We start from the raw sequence: 21407 nt of genomic DNA, 5'->3' as shown, positions 1-21407 counted from the left end.
AGGCTCGGTGGTAAATTTAACCTAAAACATTTGCAGACTCAATATCTAGTATATCTTATTACACTAAATTAGTTTTTGTTCAATGGATTTTTGAATATTATCAAACTAAGAATGGTTTACTGGAAATTAGAGTCAACTGGTTTTGAACTTTGATATTAAAAGATTAAATGTCGTAATGGCTGAAAAATAGGACATTGCAGATTTCTTCACAATTACAGCTTCAAATTTTAAATGAACATTTTGTTGAATGAGTTCTCTGAAGGACTCCATAAATGTTCCATAGTTTTTGCATCAATACATAGGGTAAGTAGCAATATTTCCAATTGTAAATTTTTTTTTTTTTTTTATTTTTTTTTTTTAAACATAGCTGAACATTTCATAGAATCATAGATATTACAGTGCAGGAGGCCATTCGGCCCATCGAGTCCACAGCGGCCCTTGGAAAGAGCACACCATCCCTGTATTCAGAAACCCCATCCCTGTATTCAGAAACCCCATCTAACCTTTTTGGACACTCAGGGGCAATTTAGCATGGCCAATCCACCTAATCTGCACATCTTTGGACTGTGGGAGGGAACCAGAGCATCCAGAGGAAACCCACGCCGACACTGGGAGAACGTGCAGATTCCTCACAGACAGTGACCCAAGCCGGGAATCGAACCTGGGACCCTGGAGCTGTGAAGCAACAGTACTAAACACTGTGCTACTGTGCCGCCCATATTTAAGCCTAAATTTCATGCCAGTACACAATGCTATTTTAGTCTGCCCTGTAGATGAGAGAAATGCATTTGACGTAGTCTACCTGGACTTAGTAGGGCTTTTAATAAGGTCCCTCACGGGAGACTGATAGCAAAGGCCCATGGGATCCAAGGAAATTTGGCAAATTGGATCCAGAATCGGCTGAGTGGCAGGAAGCAGAGGGTGATGGTCGAGGGGTGTTTTTTCGACTGGAAGCCGTGTCCAGTGGGTCCCACAGAGATCAGTGTTGGGGCCCTTGCTGCTTGTGGTTTACATAAATGATCAAGACATGATTGTAGATGGGTTGATCAGTAAGTTTGTGGATGATACGAAAATTGGTGGGGTGGGAAATAGTGAGGAGGATAGCCTTAAGAGTACAGGAGGGTAGAGACGGGCTGGTCAGATAGCTGATCAGTGGCAAATGGAATTCAATCTGGATAAGTGTGAGGTGATGAACTTGGGCAGGACAAACATGGCAAGGGGATACATGATGAACAGCAGGACCCTGGCGAGCACCGAGGATCAGAGGGACCTTGGTGTGCATGTACACTTAAGGTAGCAGAGCAGGTGGATACAGTGGTTGAGAAGATATATGGTGCACTTCCCTTTATTAGCTGAGGCATAGAGTTTAAGAGCAGGGAGGTTATGCTGGAACTGTATAAAACTTTGGTTAGGCCACAGCTGGAGTATTGTGTGCAGTTCTGGAATGCAAATTGTAGGAGGACTATGATAACACTTGAAAGTGTGCAGAGGAGATTTACCAGGATGTTGCCTGGGCTGGAAAGTTTCAGCCATGAAGAGAGATTGGATAATAATAATAATAATAATAATAATAATAATAATAATAATAATAATAATAATAATAATAATAATAATAATAATAATAATCGCTTATTGTCACAAGTAGGCTTCAATGAAGTTACTGTGAATAGCCCCTAGTCGCCATATTCCGGCGCCTATTCGGGGAGGCCGGTACGGGAATTGAACCCGCGCTGCTGGCCTTGTTCTGCATTAAAAGCCAGCTGTTCAGCCCACTGTGCTAAACCAGCCCCAATAGATAGACTGGGGTTGTTTTCCTTGGAGCAGAGGAGACTGAGGGGGACATGATTGAGATGTACAAAATTATGAGGGGCGTAGATAGAGTGGACAGGAATAAAATCATCCTCTTGGTGGAAAGATCAATGACCAGGGAACATAGATCTGAGGTAAGGGGCAGGAGTTTAAAGGGATATGAGGAAACATTTTTTCACCCCGAGGGTGGTGGGAGTCTGGAACCCGCTGCCTGAGAGGGTGGTGGAGACAGAGACCCTCATAACATTTAAGAAGTATTTAGACGTGCATTTGCAATGCCAAGGCAGACATAGCTACGTGTCAAGTGCTCGTAAATGAAATTAGAATAGTTAAGTGGTTATTTTTGACAAGCACAGATGCGATGGGCTCTCGGGCCATTTCTGAGCTGCAGACCTCAATGACTCCTTTACAACTACAGAATGTACTTGGTATGCAACAAAAATATTGAAAATATAGAAACGACCATAAATAACAGAGCATCATGCCTGCATTAAACAAATGCAGGAGAATATGCTGGTGAAAAGCAGAGTTGTACAAGTCTAACTGCGTGGAAACTATCAAAGTCAAATAATGTCATGATCAACGACAAAACTCAACTATTAATAAAATAAGGCCATGCCTTCAGATCAGTTATTTTCTCCTCCTTCCTGAGGGGCTGGTTTAGCACACTGGGCTAAATAGCTGGCTTGTAATGCAGAACAAGGCAGCAGTGCGGGTTGGAACAGGCGCCGGAATGTGGCAACTAGGGGCTTTTCACAGTAACTTCATTGAAGCCTACTTGTAATAATAAGTGATTAAATTATATTATCTCTCAAATTGCGCCGATGTCCTACTGGTCTCTCTTCCTTGCTGTGGAAAAGCACCTGACCAGCGTTCTTGCCCATAATGACGCAAGAGATTGGGAATATACCGTGCGGATTCAAATGAGCCACCATTTCATGATGCAGCAGTTTGTGGTTCTACTAAGATCAGTCTTATCAAGGTTGTTTTCTAGGTGAGCTTTTCCCCCTTCTCCAGAAGATTATTTTTCAAGCTTCACACAATGTTTTTGCAATTGGTGTACTTATATTTAAAGCAACCAATAATTAAAGTAGAGTTCTTAGAATTAACAATGTTAAATGCCTTTCTTTGGCTATTTACCGGTCTCTCTTGGCTTTCTCCAATTTGTCCTTTAATATCATGACGTCCTTTTGGAGAGCTAAATGTTGGGCATCTGAATCATGGAGCTCCTTTTTAAGATTTTTAATTTCTATGCTGTGAGCAGCTTCACACCTCACCAGTTCCTCCTCGTAGAAAACCAGTTTCTTCTCTAGTTCTGCTTTCACCTTGGAGAGTTCTTGCTGGTGCTGCAAGCTGGACCCAGCCGCCCGACCTCCTTGCTTCAGCTAAGCAGTGGGGAGAAAACAGTTGAAACTACTTTCATGTACAAAAGTCTTTTTGCCTGATGCATCATCTCTAACAGGCCTCCTCTGGCCAAATATTATACAATAGAGTGTCCCCCAATTTTTTGCTGTTGTTTGGATGTTAGCCTATTAGTTTGGATAAGGAAACTGAGTGAGGAGACAAATTGTCTTTAATTTTGGATAATTTTCATAATTATCTTACTCCAATTCATCTTGATTTTGCTTCAAGTAAAAACATAGGGCCCAATTCACTCAAAAAATGACTAAATGTCATTCTGGGTGGGTTTGACGGGGCATTTCCCACCGGCTTTTTGGGTGAGATCCAGACTGGTATTCACCACATTTATTTTTGGAGCTTGGGGAGTTTCTCACCGGTCAATCCCACACTTAGAAATGTTTTCATCGGTACAGAACTAAACTCGGCTCCTCGGAAATCAGGGTGCCATTTTTAAAGGGTGCCCCGATCTCAAAGTGAGCTTGAGAGTCCCCCACACCCCCCACCCATGGAAAATAAGGCTCCCTGCACACTTGGGAAACCCACCCCATCAATAAAAGCTAACATGTGCCCCCACCACCCAAGCATGAGGGTGACTGCCCATACCCGTCCATCATTGTGGGCATCGCCCCCCTCCCCTCCCCTCACAAAAGTAAGCATACCCCACTGAGGTTACTGAAGCTCCCCGACGTTTCCAGACCCCCCGACTTTCGTGACACCCCTTCATGCCTTCTCACCCCCCCCCCCCCCCATACTCCCCTACACCCCCCCCCTTTCATGTGCATGGCCCACCTCTTGGCACTATCACCCTGGCACTGCTCCTGACATCCTAACACTGCCTGGGTGCCAGGTTGGCACTGTCCTGCCCTCGACCACCTCGGGGGCTCCGACCGCAGAGTGGCCATCGTGCCTGGTCTCTGCTTGAGGAGACCAGTAATTGCCATCTGGGTGTGGCCTCGCCGGTGCGGCCAGTGACTCTCGGGAGCTGAGAGAATGCAAACCGAAACCGGCCAAGCATATTTAGATGAGCCTAAATATATTCTGACCTTTAATGACTCGACTTCACTTTCCAGTTGTTTGGAATACGTTTCACTGTGTTCTCGAAGCTTCCGCTCCTTTGATGCTTCAGCAATGGAGTCTTCCAACTGGGCTTCCAGCTAGGGAAAAAAGAAAATACTCATTGCAAAACTGTGTATACACTCTTTTATATTTCCCGCCAGAAAATTGATGCACAAACCTTTTCGCAGACATTATAATTGATTACTTACAACGATGTTTCAGAAACAGAAGCTTAATACATTTTTTAAAACAGCCTTGGATTGAACAAATAATTAAGAAATATTGGGTGGCACTGTTTATTCCTCAAATTATCTTTTGCAGCTTTAGGAGATTATGTGATGCTTTGGAGTTGTAAAAAATCTGAAGTACAAATAAGTTTAAGTTCTCAAATGATTTAAAAGGTTGGCAACAATGAAGTGAAGAACATTATGCTGCATTTTGCAATAATCACTGTAGTTCTATCCCTCAGTAATATTATTCACATTTTAAATGCATAACTATGCCGCATTTTGCAGCAAGATTTAATCACTGTAGTTCTATCCCTCGGTAACATTATTCACATTTTAAATGCATAACATTAATTTGCTATTTACCAAGTGACAATGTTTCACCAGTGTCTTAATCAATTAAGTTAAATAAAGCTCGCTACAATTAATATTAAGAGTTAAAATTAAGACAAGAAAAAGTAATTTTCAAAAAGTGGTGTTTATTATGATCCCAGACCAGACTCCAACAGTGGCTAAAGACACTGGACCAAAACCCCAACATTTTATTTTAATTTTGTAAGACTATGAAGAAAGGATACTTGCTCCAGGAATGATTGCATGAAGAGATATGGTATATTAAAACAAACTTTATTACAAGGGCAGCATGGTGGCACAATGGTTAGCACTGCTGCCTCACGGCGCTGAGGACATGGGTTTGGTCCTGGGTCACTGTCCATGTGGAGTTTGCACATTCTCCCCATGTCTGCGTGGATCTCACCCCCTCAACCCAAAAAGGTGTGCAGGGTAGGTGGATTGGCCACAATAAATGGCCCCTCAATTGGGAAAAAAAGAATTGGGTACTTTAAATTTAAAAAACAAACTTTATTACCAAGAATATTAAATTATTTGATGTCACACCTAAAAATAGCTTACAATTACCCCATAAACAATACTATTCAACACAATGAATACTTGTTGTCTTTATTCCCACTTTAACAAGAAAATAGACTCAGCTCTCAATCCACCCCAAATACCAATGGCACAAAAGAATACTTGCTTTACAGAATTATTCTGTGAGAAAAGAGATCTCTTGACACTACAGATCAGACTCCTGTCTGATCCCCTGCAGAAACTGTGGCTGAATGTCTTCAAAAGTTGTTTCAACTGGCTTGTTTCAGCTTTCCCTTGTCCTCAGACAGGTCTGCACTGCTTTAAATACAGTTAATCTCTTTTAACTAATCTAAAGTGAGAACAAACTGCTTTACTTGGGTCTCAACTTCAGCCAGATCAGAATTCAACTGAAAAATGCTTTCTCAAAAATGCCCGATGCCTTAACTCCACCCAGCAATAACATCAAGCTGAAAACAAGTTAACTCCCTAAAATCCCCTTAATCAAAACAAAATTGCATTAGCCCAAACTTTTACGACGGCACCTCAGGCTCCTAAAAGCTTTGTTGCCTTTCAAACCACGATTCTTTTAAAAACATGACTTCAACAACCGAACACACTAACCCAGGTTTTTAACCCTTACTTCACCAAATACTTATAATCCAATATATCTGAAGTTCCTACAGTCATTATAGTGTGACTCAGATTGCTAGAAAATTAAAAGTGTAATATTTTAACAAACTTTGATCAAGACAAAGCAGAGCATAAGAACACAAGATATAGGAGCAGGAGTAGGCCATAAAGCGGACTCGTCTTCTCTGCCATTCAATATGACCATGGCTGACCTTGGACTTTAACACCATTTTCCTGCCCTCTCCCAATATCCCCACTCCAAAGCCAAAAAAATCTGTCTTTCCCAACCTTAAATGTTTTCAACGATGGAACACCTACAATCTTCTTGGGTAGAGAATTCAAAGATTCACAAACCTTTGAGTGAAACAATTTCTCCTCATCAGAGTCAGAAACGATTGGCCGCTTTCCCTGAAACTATGCCCGTGTATTCGGCACCCAGACCAGCGGAATCAGTCACCTCCCGTCTCCCCTTCAAACCCCTCTGAAATTTGTAGTTTTCAATTTGATCGCCTCTCATTCTTCTGAACTCCAGAGAATAATATAGGCTCAATTTATTAGCCTTTCATCACAGGACAACCTACTCCCAGTCACCAATCTAATGAATCATCATATCGCCTCCCATGCAAGTACGTATCCTTTCTTAAATGTGGAGACCAAAACTGCAGTGTTCAAGATGTGGTCTCACCATAACCCTGTACAACTGGAGAAGGACCTCTTTATTCTTGTACTCCAATTCCATTGCAATAAAAGCCAACATGCCAATTGCCGTCCTAATTTCTTGTGCACCGGAGTTGCTTGTACAAATACACACAAGTCTCTTTGTACATCAACACTTCCAAGTTTCATACCTTTTAAAAACTCTTCTGCTTTTCTATTGTTATGACCAAAGTGAATAACTTAACACTTCCCTACATTGTACTCCATTTGCCATCTTGTTGCCCACTCACTGAACCTATCTATCTTTTTGCAGCCTCTCATGTCAGCCCCATAGCGTACCTTTCTGCCCAGCTGGTATCATCAGTAACTTTGATACATTGCTCTCCATCTCTTCAGCCAAGTCATTAGTATAGATTGTAAATAACTAAGGCTGCAGCACCGATACCTGCGGCACTCCACTATTCGTTGCCTGCCAACTTGAAAAAGTAATGTCCTCGGCCAAACCATCTTCAGCTGCTTCATCAATGACCTTCCTTCCATAAGTGGGGATGTTCGCTGATGACTGCATGATATTCAGAACCATTTGCAACTCCTCAGATACTGAAGAAGTCCATGTCAAAATGCAGCAAGATGTGGACAATATCCAGGCTTTGGCTGAAGTGGCACGTGACAGTCATGCGACACAAGTGCCAGGCAATGACCATCTCCAACTAGAGAGAATCTAATCATTGCTCCTTGAAATTCAGTGGCATACCATTGCTGAATCCCCTACTATCAACATCCTGGGGGTTACCCTTGACCAGAAACTGAGCTGGGCTAGCCATTTAAATACTGTGGCTACAAGAGCAGATCAGAGGCTGGGAATTATGCAGTGACTAACTGACTTATTGAGTCCTCAGAGTATGTCCACCATCTACAAGGCACAAGTCAGGAGTGTGATGGAATACTTTCCAATTGCATGGATGAGTGCAGTTCCAACAACGCTGAAAAAGCTCAACACCATCCTGGACAAAGCAGCCCGCTTGATTGGTACCCCTTCCACAAACATTCAAACCCTCCACCACTGATAAACAGTGGCAGCCATGTGCACCATCCACAAGATGCACTGGAGAAACTTACCATGGCTTCTTAGGAAGCACATTCCAAACCCACAACCACTACTATCTAGACAGTCAAGGGCAGAGATACCTGGGAACACCACCACTTGGAGATTACTCTCCAAGTAACTCACTATCCTAACTTGGAAACATATTGCTGCTCCTTCACTGCCGCTGCATCAAAATCCTGGAATTCCTTCCCGAACAGCACTTTAGGTGAACCTACACATCTGGGACTGCAGCGGTTCAACCACCTTCTCAAGGGCAGTTAGGGATGAGAATAAATGCTGGCCCACATCCCATAAATGAAAAAAAACGAAGAACCAATTTTATGATCTATGCAGTTCAAATTAATAATTAAGGTTAAATACTTTTCACTTCTTTCATCTGCAGCTCAATTTTTCTCTATTATTTTGAGTTCAGTGACTACTGCAGCAGAAGCTGTCTCTCCGATCTTCTGCCCTCTGCCAAACTCAAAACGGCAGATCCAACATAAAGTGAAAAAATTAAACCATATAAATAACAGAGCAATTTCTACTAAGACCTGCATCATTGAATTATGCTTTAAGATTTACTTTCAAAAGCTCAAACGACTTTGTGTAGCCTGTGGCAGAAAGATTTAATATTTGAATATTTAAATTTTAGTACTTAAAAGCAGCATGGTGCAGAGGTTAATAAAAGTAATATGTCTAGACAAATTAGACTTTGCCATAATACTGTTTACTTGCAAAACCCACAATTGCAGGAACTGACAAAACAAAATTATCTTATGTAAATCAAACTCTTCATTACATTAGATTTCTCTCAATGTTGCTGCCATACACACTGCCTTCCCATAATTCAGTTTTTTTCTACTGGAGTATATAGATCCCATGGAGTTTGGTCAGAATTAAATTGCGTTTCTGTAAACCTATGGGCCAGGAAGGGGGGGGGGGGGGGGGCGACGGGCAGGCACACATACCATGGCGGGGCCGCCAAATCCTGGCAATGGTCTTGCATTCTATTTGTAATTACTGTCTGAATTATAATTCTAGGAAGGGACAATGGTATGTTAGAGATCCTAAAACACTGGGAGATACACATCAACTGTTGTTCTTAACATTGTAAAACAAAGCTAGAGGAATTGGAAAAAATACATTTATTATTTCTTCAGAAATATATCCAATCAGCCAATGAAACTGGGAGGCTATCACTTGTGTTTAACGTTGTAGATCAATAAAAGTGTGCAATGAAAACAATTTTGGTATCTGGAATCAAGACTGTTGGGTTTCAGTGATTCAACTTTTGAAAATGTTTTTTCTATAGCAACTATTGTTTTAGATAAGCTCGCTTACATTCACCACCAATTGTGATAGTGCTTATCTGACTAGGGCCACATAAGTGGACAGTTCAAATTTTTTTCTGTTGCAGGACTCTGACCTGGCACATGAAGAGAAAAAGGATCTGAAGCTCAACAGCATAACAGATACAATGAGGCTGTACAAGGCAATCGGCAGGTGGAAAGGAACAGTCTGTGAGGAATTGCAGTAAGAAAGTTAGTATAAATGACTGAGAAACTGAAAGGGTCTGTTTTTCTTTCCACGTCTACTCAGTCAAACATCTCCAACACCCTGATATAATTAATTCTGCTGTGTCCAGTTCTTTGATTTGGCACCAAAACAAAGTCGATTTCTTCCAGGATGAAGAAACTTGCACTAAATGCTTGCCAAAAGCCAATGTTAAGAATTCAAATTGTGAAATACTTGAGGAAAGCTACATTTGAAACATTTGACAAGTTGGAAAACAAACCAATTTACAAAGAAAATTGGCAGCAGGCTCATTATTTTATCTCTTTCATTGTTTGTCCAACTACTGTGCTCCTCTTGCATTTTTTTATTGCTTTGCTGCTTTTTCCTAACCCAGTAACTGCTTTGTCCTTTTAGGATTTATTTATTTGAATGAGAGATCAAGAAACAATTTCTAACAAGTGTCAAGTTAATACATAGGATTACTATTTGCTATGCAGAAATTAATATTTTCCCAAACATTTAAATTCTAAGGTCTAACGTAAAGTGGGACTATGAACATGTACTTTTAATTTGTTGGTGACTAACCTCCTTTCTGGCTCTCTCTGCTTTCCGGATTTCTTGACGCATTGTGTCAATCTTCTGCATAGCTACTTCCAACTCTTCTTCTTTGTCACGGAGATGTCGGGACAACTTCTGTTTCTGCGAGCGCAACTCTGACATCCGTTCATTGAGTTCAGAGAACTCCTGCATTGCAATTTTCCTCTGCTGATGTGCATCCTTCAATTCCTTGGTTTGGGACTTTTGTCTTTCAAGGGTTTCAACAAGTTGCTATCAGATTTATAGGTTAGAAAGACATCAATACAAAAGATTAATTTTCAGAATTTAAGAATTTGCTACAATTTGAGCTGCATCAAACTACGGATTCCAATTTGAAACTAGCACCTGCCAAACTGAATGAAGCCCAGTGACAAAACAGCATTGTGCAAGTTCCAGTTCCATTGGTTGTTAATTTTTAATATTAGAAAAGTATAGGCAAAACATATTTCTCTCATATTAGTCTTACTCTAGATTATGTTTTATCCTTTTCCATAATCAACCCAAACCTTATGATACAATGATCATTATCCTTTAAACGTTCTACTGGCAGTTGATGCACCTCTTCTCAAGAACTAGATCCCGAAATGGGCTCTTTCTTGTTGGACTGGAAACATACTGCAGAAACGTTTTTGGAAACACACTCTTTAAACTCTTGCCCTCTCTGCCCTTTACACTACCGCTATCCCAGTCTGCCTTTCACCAATGCCCACTATCCCAGTCTCTCTTCAGTTCTCCATTATAACTAATTCTTGCACTTGATAAAGTTCCCCATGGTAGGCTTCTGCACAAAGTAAGGAGGCATGGGATAGTGGGAAATTTGGCCAGTTGGATAACGAACTGGCTGACCGATAGAAGTCAGAGAGTGGTGGTGGATGGCAAATATTCAGCCTGGATCCCAGTTACCAGTGGTGTACCGCAGGGATCAGTTCTGGGTCCTCTGCTGTTTGTGATTTTCATTAATGACTTGGATGAGGGAGTTGAAGGGTGGGTCAGTAAATTTGCAGACGATACGAAGATTGGTGGAGTTGTGGATAGTAAGGAGGGCTGTTGTCGGCTGCAAAGAGACATAGATAGGATGCAGAGCTGGGCTGAGAAGTGGCAGATGGAGTTTAACCCTGAAAAGTGTGAGGTTGTCCATTTTGGAAGGACAAATATGAATGCGGAATACAGGGTTAACGGTAGAGTTCTTGGCATTGTGGAGGAGCAGAGAGACCTTGGGGTCTATGTTCATACATCTTTGAAAGTTGCCACTCAAGTGGATAGAGCTGTGAAGAAGGCCTATGGTGTGCTCGCGTTCATTAACAGAGGGATTGAATTTAAGAGCCATGAGGTAATGATGCAGCTGTACAAAACCTTGGTAAGGCCACATTTGGAGTACTGTGTACAGTTCTGGTCACCTCATTTTAGGAAGGATGTGGAAGCTCTGGAAAAGGTGCAAAGAAGATTTACCAGGATGTTGCCTGGAATGGAGAGTAGGTCTTACGAGGAAAGGTTGAGGGTGCTAGGCCTTTTCTCATTAGAGCGGAGAAGGATGAGGGGCGACTTGATAGAGGTTTATAAGATGATCAGGGGAATAGATAGAGTAGACAGTCAGAGACTTTTTCCCCAGGTGGAACACACCATTACAAGGGGACATAAATTTAAGGTGAAAGGTGGAAGATATAGGAGGGATATCAGAGGTAGGTTCTTTACCCAGAGAGTAGTGGGGGCATGGAATGCACTGCCTGTGGAAGTAGTTGAGTCGGAAACATTAGGGACCTTCAAGCAGCTGTTGGATAGGTACATGGATTACGGGAAAATGATATAGTGTAGATTTATTTGTTCTTAAGGGCAGCACGGTAGCATTGTGGATAGCACAATTGCTTCACAGATCCATGGTCCCAGGTTCGATTCCAGCTTGGGTCATTGTCTGTGCGGAGTCTGCACGTCCTCCCCGTGTCTGCGTGGGTTTCCTCCGGGTGCTCCGGTTTCCTCCCACAGTCCAAAGATGTGCGGGTTAGGTGAATTGGCCAATGATAAATTGCCCTTAATGTCCAAATTGCCCTTGGTGTTGGGTGGAGGTGTTGGGTTTGGGTAGGGTGCTCTTTCCAAGGGCTGGTGCAGACTCGAGGGGCCGAATGGCCTCCTTCTGCACTGTAAATTCAATGATAATCTATAATTAATCTAGGACAAAGGTTCGGCACAACATCGTGGGCCGAAGGGCCTGTTCTGTGCTGTATTTTCTATGTTCTATGTTCTATGTTCTCTAATTTCCTTGTAAATCTATTCCTCTACGTCTTTCCACTAGTTGGTAGCCTATAGAATACACAGAGCAATGTAATTGCACCTTCTTGTTCCTTAGCTCTAGCAAAATAGATTTGGTCCTTGATCCCTCTGGAATATCCTCTTTCCAGCACTGCAATGCTTACCTTAATCAATACTGCCACTCCTTCCACTTTACTTCTTTTCCTGAACATCTTGGGCGGGATTCTCCACTCCCGCGCCGAAGAGCCCACGCCGTCGTGAATGCCGTCGAGGTTCACGACGGCGCGAAACGGCCTCGATCCCGACCTATTCAGGCCCCGACAATGGGCTAGGATCGGGGCCACGTCATCTACACGCGCCAGGCCTTGTCGCCGCGTAAAGGCGGCGCTACATAGATGACGCGGCCGTCGCCGCATAACTGGCATCGCTCGCGCATGCGTGGTTGCCGTCCTCTCTGAGTCCACCCCGCAAGAAGATGGCGGACGGATCTTGCGGGGCCGCGGAAGGAAGGAGGTCCTCCTTCAGAGAGGACGCCCCGACGATCGGTGGGCACCGATCGCGGGCCATGCCACATTTGAGGTACCCCCCCCCCCCCCCCCCCGGTGCAGGATCCCCCCTCCCCCCCGCAGGCCGCCCCCCCAGCGTTCCCGCGCTGTTCCCGACGGCAGTTACCAGGTGTGGACGGCGCCGGGGGGAACCCGCCGTTTTGGCCTGGCTGCTCGGCCCATCCGGGCCTGAGAATAGCGGGGGTGCCGGAGAATCGCCATTTTGGGTGTCTCTGGCGATTCTCCGGCCTGCTGCCCGCGGAACTCGACGGGGCCGTTCCCGCCGCTTGGGAGAATCGCGGGAGGGCGTCGGACCGGCGTCCCGGGAAGTTTTGGCGGCCCAGGCGATTCTCCCAACCGACGCGGGAGTGGAGAATCTCGCCCCTTGTATCCAGGAATATTTAACACTCAGCCCTGCCTTTCTTTGAGCCTGATGGTAGGTTAGTTGGCCTATAGTTCCAGGCTTTCTCAATACAAAGAGTTGTGTTGGATTACACTTGTTACACATTAATATCACCGTTCCCATGTAATACCCATGTTAGGCCAGTGAGGTTAAGGTGCGAAGCAGGAGATCTTGGGAGGCGGTTAAGGGTCTCAGACTCTTTCACATACCATACATTTGCATAATGTCACATCTTCCGAGAACCAAGTAATGACGTTAAGCCTCCGTATATCAAAATTAGCATTAAAATTTGCATATCTGAAATGTTATACTTTTTTTGTTAACAGGTGCTGACTAATCTGCAGCATATTTCAAACAGTTTATATTTTTAAGACATTTTAAGGATTTGCAGTTTCTTTTATGATGCAATAGGAATACTTTAACATTGCAGTAATGCTGTTTCATTGCCCGATATATATTTTTATTAAACCTGTCATTTTATACAAAAATGCAAACAGTAAAGTAAAGAAAGAAAACAATAATCTAATCTATGCAATCCCCCCGCCCTTTACTTCCCCCCACTGCCCGCTTAGCAACTAACAGAGACCAATTCCTTGAAATACAATATAAACTGCCATCTCCGGTAGAATCCCTCAATTGACCCCCTCACTGTATTTGAACTTCAGGTTATGAAAACTCCATTAGGTCCCCCAGCCACTCCGTGGCACTAGGTGGCGTTGCCAGCCTTCAACTGAACAGAACTCGCCTCCAAGCAACCAATGAGGTGAAGGTGAGGACATCTGCCCCTGCACCCGTCTGCAGCTCCGGCACATCCAGACCCCAAATATAGCTGCTAAAGGACAGGGCTCCAACTCAATGTTCAGGATAACTGATGTGGTGCTGGAAAAAAAGAGACCCAAAAACCCCACAAGCTTGGGACAGGACCAGAACACTAGTGTGTGTGATTAGCAGGACCCCTTGACCAGCGCTCGCACCTAACCTCAAACCCCCACAAACTACTCACTTTGGTTTTACTAAGGTGCATCCTAACCACTACCGTGAGCTTTCCAGCACTGCAATGCTTACTTTAATCGATACGGTCTCACACACGATGATATGGCGTTCACCATGCGAAGGGCCTCACTCCACACCTCCTCCTCCTGTATAGGCCCCAACTCCTCCTCCCATCTGTCATTCACCCCTCCACTGAGACCAGATCCTCCCCCAAAAAAGTTCAGATAGGTCGGATGTACTACACCCTCCCGACCCTGAACAGGAAAGGAACCTCACGAGCAAGGATGATGGCGGCGCCACTGGGAATGCCGGAAACTTCCACCTAATCACGTTTCATACCTAGAGGTACCTAAACGGGCCTGGGCCCAAATGCCCGAATTTCTCTTTCAATTCTTCCAGGCTGGCAAACCGGCCCCTCTAGGAATAAATCACTCACTCTCTCCAACGCCCTCCTCTACCACACCCAAAATGCAGCATCGCACCGTGCCGGCTCAAGCAAGTGGTTAACACTGCACAACTTCTTGAGCTAGTGATACACCAATAATGGCAAAAGCACTTCGGATTACATTAATGTTCCTTCTTATTCGTATCTAACCAAGCTTTGTTTGAAATAATCAAAATACCAATTTTACTTGTGTACCTTGTGATTTTCTTCTTTTTCATGCTTAAGTGCTTTAATCTGTTTTTCAAGTGCTTTTACTTTGTTTGTAGTTTCCTCAAAATCCTGGCGGAGAGACACTGCATTTTCAAACTGATGTTCTAACCGATCAGATTCTAAAACAAAAATGTATAAAAGTCTATAACTGAAATTTACTTTTGAACTGGCAGTATTCAAAGTCTTTTTGAACACTTTTTCTGCTTGTAGTGTGCAATAGCTGCAGATTACAAATTCATACCTTATTTCCCCAAAGTATAGTGCAGAAATAGGCAACATTTTTATGGGCACCAACTGCAGTTTTGTAAAATAAATTTAGAGTACCCAATTCATTTTTTCCAATTAAAGGGCAATTTAGCGTGGCCAATCCACCTACCCGCACATCTTTGGGCTGTGGGGACAAAAACCATGCAAACACGGGGAGAATGTGCAAACTCCACATGGACAGTGACCCAGAACTGGGATCGAACCTGGGACCTCGGTGCCGTGAGGCAGAGTGCTAACCATTGCTTCCTCAGCATGTGCAGAAGCATATCTGGTGAAATGGTGAGGTTAGAGTTATATTAAAAACTCTCCAGATTTCCATTAACATTTAGTCACATCGACAAAGCATGCCAACGTTCTAAAGACATCTATCTGTCCAATGAAAGCTGTGCTTGGAGTAAGAAAGGGTAATAGCAAAAAACATTTCAGCAGTGGAATCTTCATGAAGGTGGAATTTTTAGGCACTTTAAATAAAAGTTACACATATCAATAACAATGTCCAAAGTTCCAAGAAACATTTGTTTTTTTCCCCCCAGGAAAGCATAAATCTTCTGAACTGGATATCACAGGCACAAGGGATTCAGATATATCAGGTGACGTTAGCTCAAAAAGAGTAGAAGGCCCAATTTTCTAACGCTCTTTTAATGTACGTACTGGTCTCTGGAATTCTTATTGACAAGGGGCGCAATGACTACTCAATGAACTTCAAAGATTCCATGAACTTGAGTTAAAGTGCAAGCTGCATTCAGTTCAAAAAATACTGAATTTATCCTTTCTAGATAAAGCAAGGACACCATGGCAATCAGTAAATTGTGTTTTCTTTTTCTAAATTTTGATAAGATAGCCATGTTTAACATAGGGGTGAAGTATAGATGATCAAAAATGGTGGAGTCACAGCCTACATGGGGCTTTCTAAGAAGTAACCTGATGAATGATATATTTAATGCCAGAAATATGTTGACAGGAATGCTCCATGTTAATAGCCAATTTCTTGTACATGTCACACACTTTGGCACCTAGACTTTGCATCTTGCATCAGTATCTCAGACCACATTGTGTTTTTTTCCTCTTAAGTATATCATCAATGGCAGATTCAATTATAGCCTTCAAGAGGGAATTTGGCAAACACCCAAAGAAAAAAGATTTGCAGAGCTACAGAGAAAAGGGAGCGTAGAGGGACTAGATGAGTAGTTCTTACAGAGAACCAGCATGGACACAAATGGCCTTCTTTGAAGCGGTTACCAATCTATGATTTTATGAAACATTTTTTAATCAGCTAAAGCTTGACCTACAATTGCTCTAAAGGGTGAGATATGGACACATCAGTGATCATGTCATTTGGAAATTAAAAATGAGCAAAAAGATCTTTAACTAGCCAAATATAGATTCCTCATTAACTTGGCAGTGAAATATATGTACTTTAGAAAACAAAGCTATTCATTTCAAGTGACATTTGTGAATCACTTCATGACCACTGAACATTGTAAGATGGTTACGGTTTAAACTGTCTTCATTAATTCAAGGTAAAATGGATTAGTGGATAGGTACATGCGACATCATCCAAAGTTTGCCTGGAGACAATCGCACGCGATCTGGTCGAAACCTTATCAAAAGTAATGTGCAAGTTTTAACACCTGGACAAAAAGGTGAAGGCCATTGTTCGTGCTGCTTGTACACCCAGATTCTCAGAGGAAGTCAGGCACTGAAACCACAACAGGAGCTATTTTGTCAAATAGACCAAAAGGACTACTTCCGGGTTAACAGAGTGCTGGTGAGGACAGAAACCATGTTTGAGGAAACAAGGATTGCGAAGAGTTAAAGACCATGAAATAACCAGAAGATACTGCGCAACGGAAAGTCTATTTTATTATGCTCAACTCGAGGGAGGGCTGTGACCAGTGGTGTTCCACAGGGATCAGTGCTGGGACCTTTGCTCTTTGTAGTATATATAAATGATTTGGAGGAAAATGTAACTGGTCTGATTAGTAAGTTTGCAGACGACACAAAGGTTGGTGGAATTGCGGATAGTGATGAGGACTGTCAGAGGATACAGCAGGATTTAGATTGTTTGGAGACTTGGGCGGAGAGATGGCAGATGGAGTTTAATCCGGACAAATGTGAGGTAATGCATTTTGGAAGGTCTAATGCAGGTAGGGAATATACAGTGAATGGTAGAACCCTCAAGAGTATTGAAAGTCAAAGAGATCTAGGAGTACAGGTCCACAGGTCATTGAAAGGGGCAACACAGGTGGAGAAGGTAGTCAAGAAGGCATACGGCATGCTTGCCTTCATTGGCCGGGGCATTGAGTATAAGAATTGGCAAGTCATGTTGCAGCTGTATAGAACCTTAGTTAGGCCACACTTGGAGTATAGTGTTCAATTCTGGTCGCCACACTACCAGAAGGATGTGGAGGCTTTAGAGAGGGTGCAGAAGAGATTTACCAGAATGTTGCCTGGTATGGAGGGCATTAGCTATGAGGAGCGGTTGAATAAACTCGGTTTGTTCTCACTGGAACGAAGGAGGTTGAGGGGAGACCTGATAGAGGTCCACAAAATTATGAGGGGCATAGACAGAGTGGATAGTCAGAGGCTTTTCCCCAGGGTAGAGGGGTCAATTACTTGGGGGCATAGGTTTAAGGTGAGAGGGGCAAGGGTTAGAGTAGATGTACGAGCCAAGTTTTTTACGCAGAGGGTAGTGGGTACCTGGAACTCGCTACCGGAGGTGGTGGTGGAAGCAGGGACGATCGTGACATTTAAGGGGCATCTTGACAAATACATGAATAGGATGGGAATAGAGGGATACGGACCCAGGAAGTGTGGAAGATTGTAGTTTAGTCGGGCAGCATGGTCGGCACGGGCTTGGAGAGCTGAAGGGCCTGTTCCTGTGCTGTACATTTCTTTGTTCTTTGTTCGAGTGAAGGGGACTTTATTTAAAGGGATACAATAATTCACCCTGGTGAAGCAGGGAGAAGATCCTATTAGAGTCAGGAAGAGCTTTGGGTGGAATTCCCCCATTTTGAGACCAAGTGCTGTAGCAGGTGGTTCCGGTGGCATATTTCCCGCAGGCCAGAATAGCGGGATCCCGTGCCAGATTTTGCACTTGAAAACTCATCAATTATGCACAGGCGCATTCCCCTCAGAATCACCTGGTAGACTGGCAGCTTATTTGCCTGCCCGTCGTCAACTGGCAGATTTGAAGGTCCCAGCGCCATAGTTCAATGCCAGTCCAGCAACTCATTTCCCCACCCATCTGTCTTCACCAGAACCTGTAGGATGTGAACAACCCAGAGGGAAAAGGCTAGCAGCTTCAGGAAGTAGTATGTTCCTTGGTCAAACCATCCGCCCCCTGAGCCCATCACCTGCGAGGCACCAGTGATATCCCTTGGATCCCCTTATTTGAGAGCTTTTCATGCAGTCTATTCAGTGTCCAGTTTTCCTCTCCTCAGTCTTCCCTCTGCCTTCCCTTGTCCATCTCCTTCATCCACTTCCTTGCCCCACTGCTTGCCAGAGTGAGCCCTCTTCCTTCACCCTCTCTCCTTTCACAGCCCTCCTTCCACATTGCCCCCCATTTCATCGTCAGGCCACTCCATGTCCCTTCCAGGCCCTACCTCACACTCTGTCGTGGTCAAACTTTGGACCTTTGTTGCAGCAGCTGCATGACTCCCGCAGCACAGTTCCATCCAGAGAAACACAAGCAATAGGAAGGAGATCCCTGTACTCTGCAGTCCCAGGCACCATACTGATCCAAGACAGTGACACAGAGCTAACCATGTAGATCAGCTCAGCATGAAAACGGAGGGTGAGAATCGGTCTGCCCTGACAGAGTGGTGAACAGCGCATCAGGAGTATCGCAGCACTCTGGCAGTGTTGCATTCAGCCCTAAGTCTGTGAACTGAGGACCGCCTTGTGCACACCATTCTTTAGCAGTCAGGTCTTAGACCAACGTAATTTCACACTGGTGTAGCGCAAGATTGAAAGGCCTGACAGGCTGTCAGTGGGCAACTGTTTAATGAGCATTCATGATAGGCAAATGGTGTTCACACCACCAGCCAGCAGGACGACTAACCCGCCATTGGGAGAATTGCAACAGAATTTTACACCTGCGGGTTTCTGACTTTTTTGGCTCCCATGAGATTCTCCACTCCCACCCAACACCAAACCCGCCGGGACTAGTTGGGAGAATTTCACCCTATGAGTCAATGGAGAGTGCAGTGCAATGCATAATTGCATGGTGGAGTTTTTGGTTATGTTAAGAGGTTGCTGGGAATACCATTTCTGTAGTTGAGTGTATTCATTGCTGATGCAAGTAATGTTTAGTCTGTGTTGATTTTATTGCATTTGATACATGTCTTAAAACGTGAAATCTTGTTGCGAAATCCTTTGAGTCAGTCGCTGCAAAATTAAACATTAAAATTTAAAAAAAAATATAGGTCATTGGTCTCTGCGGGGATCCCAATAGCCTTCATACATTTAGACATGGCAGCAAAATCTGCTTCCGGTTCCTGGGACTTTCCCTTTACTGGGCATTTGATGAGAAAGGCAGATGATTATTGGTTAGAAGTTGCAGCAGGAAGATTATCTTGTTGGAGATCATTCAAGTAAAAGCATATGAGCCTTCAGGCTCATGCATAAATGCCTTTTGTTCCTCGATCTGTCATTCATCAAGGTGTTCCACTTGGGCTCCGCTAGCAGGACCCAAGGGGTGACAATTTTAATGAACAAGAGGTTCTGTGTTCCAACAAGTATGGTTGTGGTGAATCAGAGAGGCAGGTATGTGCTCACTGGGTTACTGGAAGGTAAGACAGTGGTGCTGGTGAATGTATATGCCCCGAATTTTGATGATGTAACATTTAGGAGGAGATTGTTGGCTGCAATACCGGATTTGGACACGCAATGGTTGATTCTGTGGGGAGATTTAAAAAGTGTTTTGAACCCGAAACTTGATTGGTCTAGGCCAAAGCTGTTGGCCCCTTCGTGGATGGTGATGGCATTGTTGCCGTTTATGGAGACGACCGGGTTTTTTTGGGAGGGGGGGGGGGGGGGTGCGTGGCAGTTTTTTGCCCCCCAGTACATAAAGTATATTCCAGGATAGATATTTTCCTGATGGGAAGGTCTCTTCTTCCTGGGGTGAGGAAAGCAGAGTATTTAACTAGAGTCATCTCAGACCATGCTTCACATTTAGCGAATTTGGTGTTAGAGGTATGCTCGGCTCACCAGGCATGGAGGCTGGATGTGGGGTTATTAGTGGACATGGGGTTCTGTGGATGGAAATCGAAGACTATAGATGAGTACGTGGGGTTTAATGGGAATCGGTCGATCTTCTCCTCCGATCTGATGGGAGTTCTTATACCTCGAGAAAGTTAAGTACACCGTGAGGGGAGCAATCGAGGGGTTCTATCGGGGATGGCAGTCTATATTTGTTTATTTCAAAGAATTGGTCACCATAGTTATCGGGGGGGGGGGGCGGTGGGAACGGGGATTTAGGTTTTGTGAGGGGTTGTTCTGGTTTTTTTTTTAATGGTTGATGTATGTAAATTTGTTTATTTTTTCTATTTTATAAAATAATATAAAATATAAATATTTTAAAAAAAAGATCTGTCACTCATGGGATTAAAAGCGTAAACCTTAGGGCAGTTGTTTCTTTCCTGTGTGAACCTGCAACTCCAGTGGAAATGAGAGATGCAAATGCCTATTAACCAGGTGCATCCTGAACAATGGAGTTCAACCTAATTTCCAGAGCATTAGCAAATCTGAAATGCAATTTCAAAGTTAGCAGCTATCTTCCATTTGTAATATTTCTGCCTTAAAATGGGGTTAAATAGTCCTGAACAAATTTGAATCCAACTCTTTCTTTGGTGGGTAAAATTCATCCAAACAATTAGATATCTAATCACCATCTAAAATATATAATAACCTGAAAATTAGTTTCTTAGATTCCAATATCTAAGGAATACATGGCAAAATAAATACAAAAGGCTTTCTCCATGCCTTGGATTCGAGAAATTTGGCAAATAATCCAAGGGAGCAATTAAGAATGTTTTTCTTATTTGGTGTGCTATGGTGATCTGAAATTCACCATCCAAAAGGATAAGAAACAGGAGTAGGCTATTCAGCTCATTGATTGCCTGCTCTGCCATTCTGTAAGATCATCGTTGATCTGATTGGGGCCTCAACTCCATTTTCCTGCCTCTCCCCAAAACCCTGACCTTCCTGGTCAATAAATCTCTGTCACTCAGCTTTGAATATATTCCAAATCCAGCCTCTGCCACTCTATTGAAGAGAATTCCAAAGACTCCCGAGAGAAGAAATTCTTCCTGATCTGCCTTGAATGGGAGATTCCTGATTTTCAAAACTGTGCACCTAGTTTTAGAGTCCCCCACAAGAGGAAACATCCTCTCAGGGTCTACCCTGTCAAGCCCCCTCAGAATTTTCTAAGTTTCATTCTTCTAAA

At 43.4% G+C, this 21407-nt stretch overlaps 1 protein-coding gene across 2 annotated transcripts in view; it reads right to left on the bottom strand.

Annotated features, from left to right (window-relative positions):
• cdc42bpb (CDC42 binding protein kinase beta (DMPK-like)) overlaps nt 1–21407 on the bottom strand; it is a 199287-nt gene that overhangs the window by 45345 nt on the left and 132535 nt on the right. For both annotated transcript variants that reach the window (XM_072490425.1, XM_072490426.1), the window contains exons 12-15: nt 14678–14811; nt 9841–10083; nt 4254–4364; nt 2950–3194 (exon numbers count right to left, since the gene is read on the bottom strand). In XM_072490425.1, the coding sequence (XP_072346526.1) occupies nt 2950–3194; nt 4254–4364; nt 9841–10083; nt 14678–14811 (733 nt within the window). The remainder of the gene's footprint in view (nt 1–2949; nt 3195–4253; nt 4365–9840; nt 10084–14677; nt 14812–21407) is intronic.

Source organism: Scyliorhinus torazame, chromosome 2 (assembly GCF_047496885.1).
Source record: "Scyliorhinus torazame isolate Kashiwa2021f chromosome 2, sScyTor2.1, whole genome shotgun sequence".
NCBI classification, from domain to species: domain Eukaryota; kingdom Metazoa; phylum Chordata; class Chondrichthyes; order Carcharhiniformes; family Scyliorhinidae; genus Scyliorhinus; species Scyliorhinus torazame.
Note: the sequence above shows the minus strand (reverse complement) of the source record. Positions and strands in the feature narration are given on the sequence as shown.